The 15,960-nt window shown below is 35.8% G+C and overlaps 1 protein-coding gene across 3 annotated transcripts in view; it reads left to right on the forward strand.

Moving 5' to 3' along the window:
• The window catches only part of LOC106067245 (adenylate cyclase type 1-like), a 160,345-nt gene that overhangs the window by 99,169 nt on the left and 45,216 nt on the right, over positions 1-15,960 (forward strand). For 2 of the 3 annotated variants that reach the window (XM_056004566.1, XM_056004632.1), the window contains exons 7-9: positions 13,067-13,225; positions 13,831-13,972; positions 15,787-15,804. In XM_056004566.1, the coding sequence (XP_055860541.1) occupies positions 13,067-13,225; positions 13,831-13,972; positions 15,787-15,804 (319 nt within the window). The remainder of the gene's footprint in view (positions 1-13,066; positions 13,226-13,830; positions 13,973-15,786; positions 15,805-15,960) is intronic. The other variant, XM_056004706.1, reaches the window with a different exon arrangement.

Here is a 15,960-nt window from a genome sequence, read left to right on the forward strand (position 1 = left end):
TAAAGCAGACTGTTTAGTATCTATAGTGTATTTATGTTTGTCTAATTACTTATTAATATATATATTTATTTTACTTCTTATTTCAACCTATTTTTTTATTATTATCAACACTACACTACACACTTGATACACTATGGGATATATTTTGATTTGAGATTGTGACAAGATTGATTGTATATATATATACTTTGAGCACATTGAACTATTTTGATACTATTGATACATTGATCACTATTTATCAGACTAATAAGGTTCACATGATTGTGAAGTATTTATTGCAAGTGGAGATACTAAAAAATACATAATCACATAATTGATCAGTAAAGTATTACATTACGAACTAGACAAAGATACCTCATAACCTCAATTGTTTCGCACAAAATATATATCTACTATTACCTGTAGTTACTATTTGAGCAATAATAATTATTTATCGTACAATATTCATTTACAACTACCTAGTGTACACATATCTATTAATTAACTAATTTGAATCTTTGAAAATGGCTGAGTATGAAAAACTAATAGAGATAGTGGATAAACTAAAGTTAAAAGAAGATGATAGAGCTGCATTCATTAAAATTGAAATAGATAGAATTAGAGTAGAAAAAGACAAGCAACGGGAAGAAAGGCTACATGAAAGAAGACTGAGAGAGAAAGAACAAGAAAACTTAGAGAAAGAAAAAGAACGCCAGCATGAAATAAAATTAAAAGAACATGAAGAAAAAATGGCCAAGCTAACAAAGGAAAATAAAGACAATTCAGCAAGTCAAACTTCATCTCATCATCAGTATCATAGCAAATTTAGGAACTTTGACCCAAAAGAAGACACATTGGAAAATTTCATTATTCAATTTGAATACATCTGTCAAACAGCAAATATGAATAGTGCACAAATGGCTCAACAACTTCTAGCTAACCTAAGAGGTGAACCACTAAACATCATCGACACACTAACTATGGAGCAAAGAAAAGACTACAACACAGTAAAACAAAGACTTATTGAACATTTTGGCAAAACGGAGGAGCACTATCGAAAACTTTTTAGGGAAATAAAACTAGCCAAGAATGCAGATTTAAAAAGAACAATACATGACATGCGCCAGAACATGACAAAGTGGCTACAACTCGCAAACTGCAACTTAGATGACCCCAAACAGATATTAGATTTCTTTCTCATTGAGAATGTGCTAATTAATGTTACAGATGCAGCATTCTCATTCCTGAAGGAGAGAAAAATAAAAAATGAAGCTGAATTGATATCAAACTTAACAACATACAAGGACTCCCACCCAAACATCACCATTGACAAAAGGGAATTGTACAATGTAGCTGCAACAGTGACAGAAAACCATCCAAGAACTACAAATAAATTTAAATATGCCAAGAGCATACAATGTTTTTTCTGTGGCATATTGGGTCACACCAAAGCAGAGTGCAGAAAGAGAATGGCATCAGAAAAACAGCAATATGTAAATAGAAACCATAAATATGGAAGAGATAACAGAACTTTCCAGAGTTTCAGTCCTAACTATAATAGATCCTATCAACAACAATATAACAGAAGAACATGGCAAAGCTACAGTCCAACTAACAGTAGATCACATCAAACAAACAGAACCAAAGCAGCAAACAAAACAAATAATTATACACATCATATAGTTAAAGTTGAAAATCTTTCAAGAAATACTAGATGGCAAACTATTATGAATTATTTTAACAACACAGCTTTTGTAAAATGGGTAGACATCAAAATAAGTGAAGACAAATCAAACAAAATAGCTTTAGTCTATTTGAAGACACAAAGAGATTGTAACAAAATTGTCAATTCATTGGATAATACTTTATTTCAAGGAAGATATATTAGAGTAATGCACTTTAAAGCTAGCATAAATTCAAGGTCATAGAATTAAAGTCACAATTGCTAAGGTTCAAAGATTTAAGATTCACACCTTAAAGTAAACACAATTAGTTTTACAACCAACTATGAGCATTATTCTGTAAACATTGAGCATTATTCTGTAAACATTGAGCATTATTTTGTAAACATTGAGTACTATTTGTAAACATTGAACTAGAACTAAGACTTCATTTTTTAAAAACTCTATTTGTAAACAAACTTTGGAATTTGATTACTACATTGTAACCAACATTTTTTCAAATTCTTTTGTCAACAAGAATAACATTTTTGTACTCAACAATGTAAACAAACATTGAATTTTTTCCCAACTTATTCAGTACCTAGCTTAATTTTTTTTCCATGCAATGTAAACATTATTTTTCTCATTGTATTGAGAACAACTTGGACAAAATTTTTTTTCTACAGCTATTGTAAACAAGATTGGAATTTTTTACTATGTCATTTATCACAATTATATAACTTAGTCACATTTTTCAATACTATTGAAAAAAGGAGATTGATTCATAATGTAACTTATTTATTCAATGTCAATTAGTGTAATGAAATATTAACATACACTTGTATTTTTTTGAAAACATTTTTGTCAAACTATTCTTATGGACTATATTTTTTGTAACAATCATTGATGTAAACAAGAAGATTGTTGTACAAACTTTTTGATATTTCAAGTGCTGAAAGAGACACTTGATATTATTCTTTTAAATTGGACTTACACATTTTTTCACAACAGATTAAAATAAATACAACTAAACCATTATGATGTTATGCTTGTATGTATATGCTTGAACAAATTAATGTAAACTCAAAGATTGTATCACAACTGACGCATTTTCTCAGTTGAATTTTTTTGACTAAAGATTTTTTTGAACTTTGTACACAATAATTATTGGATAAACAATGTAACATTAAACTTTTGCCATTACTAGCTACAAATTATTTGAACTGTCATATGGAGAAATACTTAATTGAAACATAAGGTGCATGTAACAAGCACTATGAGGGATACTTATTACTTTGATTTGATGTTCATACTTTTGAGCAAATATTTTGATACTTGAATTATACATATTTACTTGTGTAATATTAATGCACAACAATTTTTTATGGAGATGTCAAACCTCATATTGAAGTAAATGGATACATTGAATTTGTAACAATGCTCATTAAGCAATTTAATCTTGAATTTTGACACATATTTTGAATTTTTCTATACTTATCACTTACATATTGAGACTTACTTGTAACATTTTCTACATGATATGTACATATTGTACTATTGGTGTCAAAAAACCAGACTTCTAACATTGCTATAGTGTCAAAGATTTTTTTATAAATAGATATTGTGAATAAAAACTTGTATTAATTTTTCACATTGTGACATAGGAGATTGTCATTGAAATTTTTGCCACACTTTGCACATATTATTATGAAAAAGACTTGTAAATATTGAACACATTTGAACATTGATGTATATATTAGAACTACATGTAAAGAATTATTTGAGATGTTAAGTATTTGACTCAGAGAATTATTTGAATTGCCTTACAAGAATATGGTGAATTAGAGAATTTTGCCCTTGTATGAATTTTTTTGATTCAGCAAATATTTTGTGTAACACTGTCATATTATATATTTTATTGCAAGTTTGTAGTTCTATTTGAACTCTGCAATTTTACATTTCATAGACCCCAAGAATTCCAATTGATCCTACTTAGGATAATTATGTCGTCAAGCTGAAAAAAATTTCTTCAAAATTTTTTTTCAAAAGGGGGGTGATAGGTAATGTCACCACCTCAAAGTTGGTGCCATAGAGTAGAAACCCTAATTCTGAATTGTGTATGTTAATTCCATATTGTGAATCTTATTCACAACCCATGTTGCACTAAGGTGAACACTTTTGACCTTAGGTGAACCAGAGAGTTAAAGGCAGTCAGTCCACATAGAGATCTTGTAGCAAGCACTTGTATTGAGTCACTTAAGATATAAGCAGTAGAGTTAGATGTTTAAAGTAGTTGGTTATAGAATAAGTACTAAGTTGTGATATTCGTATATTACTGTTGGATTAATACTGACCATTCCTGGGTCGAACTGTATGGTGTATTCACTATGTGGTGTTATATTAAACTTATTGTGTCTGCTACACCCAGCGTCATTTCATTATTCAGTGATTTGTAACAAGAACCCAATGTCACCACCACGCCTACATTGATAACCACAGCCACATTCATAACATATAGAACCACACGGTGACAGTAGGCATGGACTCAAGTAGGACTTACATATAGTAGGCATGGACTCAAGTAGGACTTACATATAGTAGGCATGGACTCAAGTAGGACTTACATATATTAGGCATGGACTAAGTAGGACTTCCATATAGTAGGCATGGGCTCAAGTGGGACTTGCATATAGTACGTATGGACTCAAGTAGGACTTAACATATAGTAGGCATGGACTCAAGTAGGACTTACATATAGTAGGCATGGACTCAAGTAGGACTTACATATAGTAGGCATGGGCTCAAGTGGGACTTACATATAGTAGGCATGGACTCAAGTAGGACTTGCATATAGTAGGTATGGACTCAAGTAGGACTTAACATATAGTATGCATAGGCTCAAGTAGGACTTACATATAGTAGGCATGGACTAAGTAGGACTTACATATAGTAGGCATGGGCTCAAGTGGGACTTACATATAGTAGGCATGGACTCAAGTAGGACTTGCATATAGTAGGTATGGACTCAAGTAGGACTTAACATATAGTATGCATAGGCTCAAGTGGGACTTACATATAGTAGGCATGTACTCAAATAGGACTTACATATAGTAGGCATGGACTCAAGTGGGACTTGCATATAGTAGGCATGGATTCAAGTAGGACTTACATATAGTAGACATGGGCTCAAGTGGGACTTACATATAGTAGGCATGGACTCAAATAGGACTTACATATAGTAGGCATGGACTCAAGTAGGACTTACATATAGTAGGCATGGACTCAAGTAGGACTTACATATATTAGGCATGGACTAAGTAGGACTTCCATATAGTAGGCATGGGCTCAAGTGGGACTTGCATATAGTACGTATGGACTCAAGTAGGACTTAACATATAGTAGGCATGGACTCAAGTAGGACTTACATATAGTAGGCATGGACTCAAGTAGGACTTACATATAGTAGGCATGGACTAAGTAGGACTTACATATAGTAGGCATGGGCTCAAGTGGGACTTACATATAGTAGGCATGGACTCAAGTAGGACTTGCATATAGTAGGTATGGACTCAAGTAGGACTTAACATATAGTATGCATAGGCTCAAGTAGGACTTACATATAGTAGGCATGGACTAAGTAGGACTTACATATAGTAGGCATGGGCTCAAGTGGGACTTACATATAGTAGGCATGGACTCAAGTAGGACTTAACATATAGTATGCATAGGCTCAAGTGGGACTTACATATAGTATGCATAGGCTCAAGTGGGACTTACATATAGTAGGCATGGACTCAAATAGGACTTACATATAGTAGGTATGGACTCAAGTAGGACTTAACATATAGTATGCATAGGCTCAAGTGGGACTTACATATAGTAGGCATGGACTCAAATAGGACTTACATATAGTAGGCATGGACTCAAGTGGGACTTGCATATAGTAGGCATGGACTCAAGTAGGACTTACATATAGTAGACATGGGCTCAAGTGGGACTTACATATAGTAGGCATGGACTCAAATAGGACTTACATATAGTAGGCATGGACTCAAGTAGGACTTACATATAGTAGGCATGGACTCAAGTAGGACTTACATATAGTAGGCATGTATTCAAGTAGGACTTACATATAGTAGGCATGGACTCAAGTAGGATTTACATATATTAGGCATGGACTAAGTAGGACTTGCATATAGTAGGCATGGGCTCAAGTGGGACTTACATATAGTAGGTATGGACTGAAGTAGGACTTAACATATAGTATGCATAGGCTCAAGTAGGACTTACATATAGTAGGCATGGACTAAGTAGGACTTACATATAGTAGGCATGGGCTCAAGTGGGACTTACATATAGTAGGCATGGACTCAAGTAGGACTTGCATATAGTAGGTATGGACTCAAGTAGGACTTAACATATAGTATGCATAGGCTCAAGTGGGACTTACATATAGTAGGCATGGACTCAAATAGGACTTACATATAGTAGGCATGGACTCAAGTGGGACTTGCATATAGTAGGCATGGACTCAAGTAGGACTTACATATAGTAGACATGGGCTCAAGTGGGACTTACATATAGTAGGCATGGACTCAAATAGGACTTACATATAGTAGGCATGGACTCAAGTATGACTTACATATAGTAGGCATGGACTCAAGTAGGACTTACATATAGTAGGCATGGATTCAAGTAGGACTTACATATAGTAGGCATGGACTCAAGTAGGACTTACATATATTAGGCATGGACTAAGTAGGACTTGCATATAGTAGGCATGGGCTCAAGTGGGACTTACATATAGTAGGCATGGACTCAAGTAGGACGCAGCGGTCTTCTGTTGGTTTACCATGAGCAGTTGGCAGTGACTATTTATGATCTACTTTTATTGGGGTACAGGTAGGAACAGGTGAGGTCTAGCTACAGTAATTAAGGGTGGAGGCAGGCGGCTGCTGTGAATTAGGTCCGACTACAGCTGACTAAGCCAGGGTAGATTGACTTGAACACATGAGATTTTCATTTCTATCTCTTCTGTCTCTTCCATCTCTTCTTTCTCTTCTGTCTCTCGCCTCCCCCTCCCCGTTTCTTTGTTGCTCAATCTCTTTTTCTCTCTTTTTTTTCACTTTCTTTTTTATTTATCTCTCCCTTTTTCCTCTCTCTCTTTCTTTCTGTATTTATCTATTAATCTCTTTTTCTCTCTTTTTTTTCTGTCACGTTATTTTCTATACGTCTCTTCCTTTCTCTTTCTCTATTGAATCTCTTTTTCTTTTTCTAATCTCTTTTCTTCTATTTTTCTGTCCCTTTTATTGCCGCTCTTTTTCTCTTTCATCATTCAGTCTCTCTTTGTCCTTTTCTCTCTCTCTTTCTTTTTCTTTCTCTTTCTATATTTTTTCTCCTTTTTTTCTTTGCATTTCTTCCTTTTTAAATCTTTCTTTCTCTTTGTTTCATTACTCTCTTTTTCTCTCATTTTTTTTTAGTATGCTCTTCTATTTCTCTTCTTTTCTCTCTTACTCTTTCTATCTCTTTTACTTTCTTTATCTCTCTCTCTCTCTCTTCATCTTTACTATTTTGCGTATTTCATGATGTCATGTCTGGGTAAAGTTATCAGTTAAAGATATTTTATAATGTATGGTTATAAATGCAAAGTTTGATTAAATTCTCCCCAGATTTAGCACACACACACATACATACACACATTCATACAAGCTTTATTTATTAAACCTGTAACAGTATATACTAAGATTTAGCCCCCCACCCCCACATCTCACGCTGTGTGTGTTTGAGGCGTCTGCCTTTCTCTTTCTCTGTCTTATTTGTTCCTCATTTTCTGCCATCCACTTGCTCTTTCTCTCTCTTTCTCCCTATCTCTCTCTCTCTCTCTTTTTCTCTTTCTCTCTCTCCCTCTCTTTCTCTCTTTCCCTCTCTCTCTCCCTCTCTTTCTCTCTCTCCCTCTGTTTCTCCCTCTCTCTCTCTCTCTTTCTCCCTTTCTTTCTCCCTCTCTTTCTCTTTTTCTCCCTCTCTTTCTCCCTCTCCCTCTCTTTCTCTCTCCCTCTCTTTCTCCCTCTCCCTCTCTTTCTCTTTCTCTCTTTCCCTCTCCCCCCTCTTTCTCTCTCTCTCTCCTCTCTCCCCCTCTCTCTCCCCTCTCTCCCCCTCTCTCTCCCCCCACTCTTTCTCTCTCTCCCTCTCTTTCTCTCTCTCTCCCTCTCTCTCTCTATATATATATACATATATATCTTAAACACTTAAGACTCTAGACAACTTTACGCCACAGACCATAATTTCTATCTCCAAAGTTATTTCAGTCTCACGTCACGATTGCATTCCTGGTTTATCGCTCTGTTGGCCAAGAGAAAGAACCTTGATGTTAGAAAACTAGAGGGAGAGTACTGTGCTACTTTTGGACTCGGGCAGACGACCACTTCCTCTTCCAAATTTATGATGGGCGGCTAATTGAAAGACTTAGAAGGGTTGAACTGCCATCTTTACTTCAGACGTATACTGTAGGTTGGCGTAGGGGTGTATTTAACAGGCGGATCCATTAATCGATCCATTCAGTTGGTAGTCATCATTAGTGTACTGTTAAGTGAATGGAATGGCCATGTTGCCCGCACTGCTAGGAGTTTAGACAAACAGTACTTTATTACTGTTGCTCTATTCAGGTCACAGCTTCATGGAGACAGAGCGGAGGGTGAATGAACTTGGAACCTGGACACGGATCTCAGAAAAAAAATGGCTAAAATGATTTTCCTATAAATTTAACAGTTGGTGTATATTGATGAATTAGTATCTCGTTGGTAACACTGGGAAAACTCTTAAGTAAAAAGAAGACTACATTTAAATGTACCAATAACTGAGTTGTTTAATGCTGCTTCCAGTTTATTGATAAACTATCTAATTTTTTCTTATATGTTCTTTACGTAAATCTAATCGGGGATACACATTAGAGATTGAGGAAAATGGCTGAAACGATTTTCCTATACATTTAACAGTTGGTGTATTTTGATGAAAACAGAATTACTAGCTCGTTGGCTACTCTGGGAAAACTCTTAAGTAAAAAGAAAAAATACATTTAAATTTACCGATAAGTTGTTTAATGTTGCTTCCAGTTTATTTATAAATTATCTAATTTTTTTTTTATATGTTTTTTACGTAAATCTAATCGGGGATACACATTTAAAGATTGGGGAAATCCGAAGAGGATTGACGTAGACGGCGGAGAGAGAACCTGAATCCACAACCTTCAGACGACGTTTATGTCTGCGCTGGTTGTGGCAAAATATGTAGGTCACAGCTAGGACTCCTCGTGAATCTTGGGACTCGAACACAAGTCTTATTATTACGTCGTGGTTTAGAAATTTATAGTGCTAATTTTATAGTGCTAAACTTTAAAGAGATAGCCATCAAATGATAATAACTCTGCCATTTTCGTAGATTCTAAGACAAATCATATCAACTTTAAGACAGAGACAAACTAAAGACACCTCCCTATGTCGCATTTTATTGACAGATCTTAGAGACTTAGATTAAAACCAAGGTCCATTCACACTTAAAATAGTAAATGTAGTAATAATTTAGTAATTTAATAAAAATCTTTTTGTAAATATTATATGTTCACAATTTCACAAATCAAACCTTCGTAGACAAGCCCAACTCCCGGACCAATCCCAGTACCTTCCCAAGGTCGACGTTATCGAACAGTGTTTTTAAGTTTTGCGCTCTAAAAAATGTCCCCCTAATAAGTTGCTCACAGAAGATAAACCTATAGTACTGAAATCTAAAACGAAAAACCTGGTACAAGATAAATCTATCACACTGATATCTGTAAAGACCTAACACAAGATAAACCTATCGCACTGATATCTGTAAAGACCAAACACAAGATAAACCTATCACAATGAAATCTGTAAAGACCTAACACAAGATAAATCTATCACACTGAAATCTGTAAAGACCTAACACAAGATAAACCTATCACACTGATATCTGTAAAGACCAAACACAAGATAAACCTATCGCACTGAAATCTGTAAAGACCAAACACAAGATAAACCTATCGCAATGAAATCTGTAAAGAAAAAACACAAGATAAACCTATCGCAATGAAATCTGTAAAGAAAAAACACAAGATAAACCTATCACACTAAAATCTGTAAAGACCAAACACAAGATAAACCTATCACACTGATATCTGTAAAGACCAAACACAAGGTAAATCTATCACACTAAAATCTGTAAAGACCAAACACAAGATAAACCTATCGCACTAAAATCTGTAAAGACCTAACACAAGATAAACCTATCACACTAAAATCTGTAAAGACCAAACACAAGATAAACCTATCGCACTAAAATCTGTAAAGACCAAACACAAGATAAACCTATCGCACTAAAATCTGTAAAGACCTAACACAAGATAAATCTATCGCAATGAAATCTGTAAAGACCAACTAACGCAAGATAAACCTATCACACTGAAATCTGTAAAGACCACCTAACGCAAGATAAACCTATCACACTGATATCTGTAAAGACCAAACACAAGATAAACCTATCACACTAAAATCTGTAAAGACCTAACACAAGGTAAACCTATCGCAATGAAATCTGTAAAGACCAAACACAAGATAAATCTATCACACTGATATCTGTAAAGACCAAACACAAGATAAATCTATCACACTGATATCTGTAAAGACCAAACACAAGATAAACCTATCACACTGATATCTGTAAAGACCAAACACAAGATAAACCTATCACACTAAAATCTGTAAAGACCAAACACAAGATAAACCTATCACACTGATATCTGTAAAGACCAAACACAAGATAAACCTATCACACTAAAATCTGTAAAGACCAAACACAAGATAAACCTATCGAACTGAAGTCTGTAAAGGCCAAACACAAGGTAAATCTATCGCACTGAAATCTGTAAAGACCTAACACAAGATAAACCTATCGCAATGAAATCTGTAAAGACCTAACACAAGATAAACCTATCGCAATGAAATCTGTAAAGACCAAGCACAAGATAAACCTATCGCAATGAAATCTGTAAAGACCTAACACAAGATAAATCTATCACACTAAAATCTGTAAAGAAAAAACACAAGATAAATCTATCACACTGAAGTCTGTAAAGACCTAACACAAGATAAATCTATCGCAATGAAATCTGTAAAGACCAACTAACGCAAGATAAACCTATCACACTGAAATCTGTAAAGACCACCTAACGCAAGATAAACCTATCGCACTGAAATCTGTAAAGACCAAACACAAGATAAACCTATCGCACTGAAATATGTAAAGATCAAACTCAAGATAAACCTATCGCACTGAAATCTGTAAAGACCAAACACAAGATAAACCTATCGCACTGAAATCTGTAAAGACCAAACACAAGATAAACCTATCGCACTGAAATCTGTAAAGACCACCCAACACAAGATAAACCTATCGCACTAAAATCTCCAAAAAAAAAAAACTGAACACAAGATAAGCCCAATAAAAGCAAATGTATCTATATATCTGACATGACGCGTTGAATACATGTCAAAAGTTTCTGTTCATATATTTATATTTTATAAATAAGCTTTGTTTAAATATGTGTGTGTGTATGTGCATATATGTGAATGGCGTGCATTTCTTGCATTTTGTTGACATTATGACGTCAAACTTTGGACTCGAGCAGGGCATCAGGGGTCGTTAATCTGGCACTTTCTATGCGAGAAGGAAATGAAGTTCCAAACAATCATTCCTCAGCCATGATAGAACAAGAAGACGATTCGCAGCCCCCTGTTTGTGAAAGTCAGACCTGAGCACAGGATGTATAAGTAAAATATCAGACAATAAATGTCAGACTGACGAAGACGAACAGCTCAAGATAGCCAGTTCGTCAATCCAATCAAAAGAGAAACTAGCCAGACAATCTAACGACGTTGCCAAATTGAAAAAAGTAAAGCCAAAATAAAAAAAAAAATCCATCGTTAAGTTTGTCTATTTGTGTCTTTCGTTTGTTAGCCAGTTTTTTGGCAGTTTGTAGGCCAGCACATCTTCATATCACGATGTTTTGACGAGAAAGGTGTCAATTCTGCTAAGTCGCGTGCAGATAACTTTCTCCCTGGACAAATTGATTTCATAAAACAACATAAAATATGAACTAGATAGGCTGACGTTTAGAATAGAGGAATCATAAATATGGTCAATAAAATATTTTACAACCCTATCGATAATACAGAAAACAAAGTATTACATCAAAATGATTTGCAAATATTTGTAAGAAGTTAGGTGTAAATGTACGTGAATATATGAAATATATTTCTCTCTTTTGTCAGCCAAAATAATAATGCGACGTTAAAGTCAGTAGATAAAGAAACAAATAGAAGTAGATATCTTTTAAATTGGGGGAATTGCATGGAGATGATCTGCTGCAAGATGAGAACAGCTAATGATGGCTGAGGAAAGTGTTTTTTTTTAAAGTTCTACACTAACCACAAACTCACACACACTCTCTCACACACACACACTAAAGTAAGATTTCCCATTCAGACCTTGCAATCTATAGGGCAGATGATGTAAAACTTATCTTATACAGACGTTACTTCAAAAAAGAAGATGATAACGTCCTACGCGTCATGCATTTAGTCATGCATATTAACCAATGACCTAAATTCTGCCAAGTCACTGGTTTTCCTGGCTGGCTCAGGCCAGCCATTCCATGCTCTAATAGCACTATGGTAGAAGGAGCCTTAGTAAAAATTTGTCCTAGCATATGGGACGAGGAATGTGCCTTTATCTTTGTGTCTTTCAGAGTATTTTATTACATTTTGATTTTGAATTTGAAGATTATGGTTCAGTGTTTTATGTAGAATTGCTACTTTACTTTTTGAGTCTTCTATCCTGAAGGCTTTCTAAATTTAAATTAGCTCATCTTATTCGGTGACATACGACTTACGAGGGTGTCATGTAGCCAGCACAAAGACCAACCGCCTTTACTATCCATTAGAATTTATCACTCTGCCACCACTCTCTCTCTCTCTCTCTCTCTCTCTCTCTCTCACACACACACACACACGCACATTCATAAACTTTATATTTTCTTTGCATTGCAATTTTTTCGCCTTGTCAGCGGTATTGGGTCTGGAACCGAGACAAGGCCTGAACAAGGACCATTAGCGTCAAAACATGTTGGCAGTGGAGACCAATAGCTCGTTGCCACGTCATACAGACCTGTAGCAACAAGCTATTAGGCCAAGTTGCCCACAGGTTGTGACGTTGCAGGTCAGTGTTGAGGCCTTCTATACCGACTGGTCTAGCTGGAACCCGCGAGACTTACTCCTGAAAAGCCCTTTGGCCGCCTACATATTTATTACTATGTACTTAACCTGTTTTTTTTTTTTCTGTTTTGTTTATGTCAGGAGCGTTTGTGACCAGACGGGTGTGAAATTGAACATGAGAGTGGGGCTGCACACGGGACGCGTGCTGTGTGGGGTGCTGGGGCTCAAGAAGTGGCAGTATGATGTGTTTAGCAATGACGTCAAACTGGCCAATCACATGGAGTCTGGAGGAATACCTGGGTAGGTGAAGTGATGTTTTTTTTTTAATATAGATACCTAAACATATAGATACCTAAACATATAGAGTTGATTTCTAACATTGTTTAGATTCGAGGGGCTTATTATATTAGATAGAGAGGATTATTGCTTTAAGAGGGGCTTATTAAATTAGAATAGCTTGTTATTGAGTTGATAATCTTATTTAGATTAGAGGGGCTTATTAAATTAGGGGCTTATTAAATAGAGGAGCTTATTATGTTAGACAGATTTGTTGATTAGATTAGAAAGATAAGGATGTTATAGATCAGATTCAGAACCGAGTTTAGAGAGGATAAGACCCTAAGCTATTAAAGATATGGGCTCCTTTGTAATGCTTTTTTTTTGTATCGTTTGCTCATTCTGCAAAATGATTAAAACCATTTAGGAGGCCCCCAAACCAGCAGAGACCCTAAGGTATAGCTTATGTTGTCTTTAGGTTAATCCAGCAGTGATAAGATAGAGGGTCTTATTAGATTAGATTGAATATATAGAATATATGAGATGCAAAGGAGTCTAAACACACTTTCTAATAAATAAAATGTGCGTGTTTACATTATTCGTTGAATATACGTGTATTGTTTATGTAGGCGTGTCCACATCACCAAGGCAACACTGGACCAGCTTCATGGTCAGTACGAGGTAGAGTCAGGGAATGGCGGCGAGAGAGACGCCTACATCAAACAGCTAGGGGTAGAGACTTTCTTCATCAAGACTAAACACCCACGCAAGGTAAATCTAATGTTTCTTTTTAGTAACAAGACGCAAGAAGCGCCGCAAGGTGGATCAAAATATTTCCCTTTATAGTAAGTCTGCAGACAACGAGGGGTAAACAAAATGTTGCCCTTTATAGTATGTCTAAAGAACAGATTGTTGCCCTTTATAGTAAGTCTACAGACAACGCGGGGTAAACAAAATGTTGCCCTTTATAGTATGTCTAAAGAACAGATTGTTGCCCTTTATAGTAAGTCTACAGACAACGCGGGGTAAACAAAATGTTGCCCTTTATAGTATGTCTAAAGAACAGAACAGATTGTTGTCCATTATAGTAAGTCTACAGACAACGCGGGGTAAACAAAATGTTGCCCTTTATAGTATGTCTAAAGAACAGAACAGATTGTTGTCCATTATAGTAAGTCTACAGACAACGCGGGGTAAACAAAATGTTGCCCTTTATAGTATGTCTAAAGAACAGAACAGATTGTTGTCCATTATAGTAAGTCTACAGACAACGCGGGGTGAACAAAATGTTGCCCTTTATAGTATGTCTAAAGAACAGATTGTTGCCCTTTATAGTAAGTGCACAGACAACGCGGGGTAAACACATTGTTGCCCTTTATAGTATGTCTAAAGAACAGAACAGATTGTTAACCTTTATAGTAAGTCTACAGACAATGCGGGGTAAACAAAATGTTGCCTTTTATATTATGTCTAAAGAACAGTACAGATTGTTGTCCCTATCTTATCTTATCTTATATAATACAGATGTTACTTCAAAAAAGAAGATGATTACGTCCTACGCATCATGCATTTAGTCATGCATATTAACCAATGACTTAAATTCTGCCAAGTCAGTGGTTTTCCTGGCTAGCTCAGGCAGCCCATAGTCCTTTATAGTTAGTCTACAAACAACGCGTGGTAAACAAAATGTTGCCTTTTATAGTATGTCTAAAGAACAACAGATTGTTGCCCTCTATAGTAAGTCTTAAGACGACGCGGGATAAATAAACTGCTGCCCTGTCCTTTGTATTCCAACTAAACACAGTTACAAGTTGAAACATTCGCTTCTCTTTCAATTACACAAGTTTCTACAAAAGATAGGAACAGATCGGAGTTCTCGCATTTAGTCACGCGCAGTATGCATAAGTAGCAGAGCGGACACTCAGAGCAGCACGTAAGCCTCAGATCCACGCTATTTCCAGCGCTGAATTAAAATGCAACACTTACGCGCCAAAATGAAAAAAAAAATCGCCCTTTGTTATTTCTAAACAAATATTTGCACTATCTTAATGGCCGCCTATTAAATCATATAAAATAGTTGCCAAGAGATACGACCTAAAAATTTGCGAATTAACTGTGGAGAGACAATCCTCCAGCACATTGTTTCAAAAGGGGGGGGGGAGGGCTGAGTGGTAAAAGCGCTTGGCTTCCGACCTGACAGGTCTCGTGTTTGAATCTTGATGAAGACTGTTATTTTGAACATCAAGGATTTTTAGGGCGCCCTTGAGTCCACCTAACTGTAATTGGGTAGCCAACCTGACATACTGCGGGGAAAGTAAAAAAGTAGTTGTGCTGGTCACATGACACCCTAGTTAATTGTCGGCCATAGAAACACGACTTTCACGACATCTGCCTACATAGATTACAAAGTCGTAAAGGGGGAACTTTACTTTTACCTTGCTTCGAGACAGCTACTGTATCTAAAATTTTATATCTACCTCGAGAAGTGGTTTCTTTATTTAATACCCTAGTAAACCAACCTTAAAATAACAGAGAGAAAGGTTAAAAAAAAAATGATGTCTAGATTTTTCTTGTTTTTTTCTCAGCGCATCATCTGGAGTGAAGTGAGTTTAAAGTGTTTCGAATGTCAAGGTCATTGTCTGTATGCAAAAACTCATCACACGCGCACTACGATGAGAACATCTCACTTAGCATATGTTCCAGCTGCACTTTTGGCTGAGACTGTTCCACTAAGCTTTGGCACCTGCACCCAGACATTT

The sequence above is a fragment of the Biomphalaria glabrata genome, chromosome 1, assembly GCF_947242115.1.
Source record: "Biomphalaria glabrata chromosome 1, xgBioGlab47.1, whole genome shotgun sequence".
Taxonomy (NCBI): domain Eukaryota; kingdom Metazoa; phylum Mollusca; class Gastropoda; family Planorbidae; genus Biomphalaria; species Biomphalaria glabrata.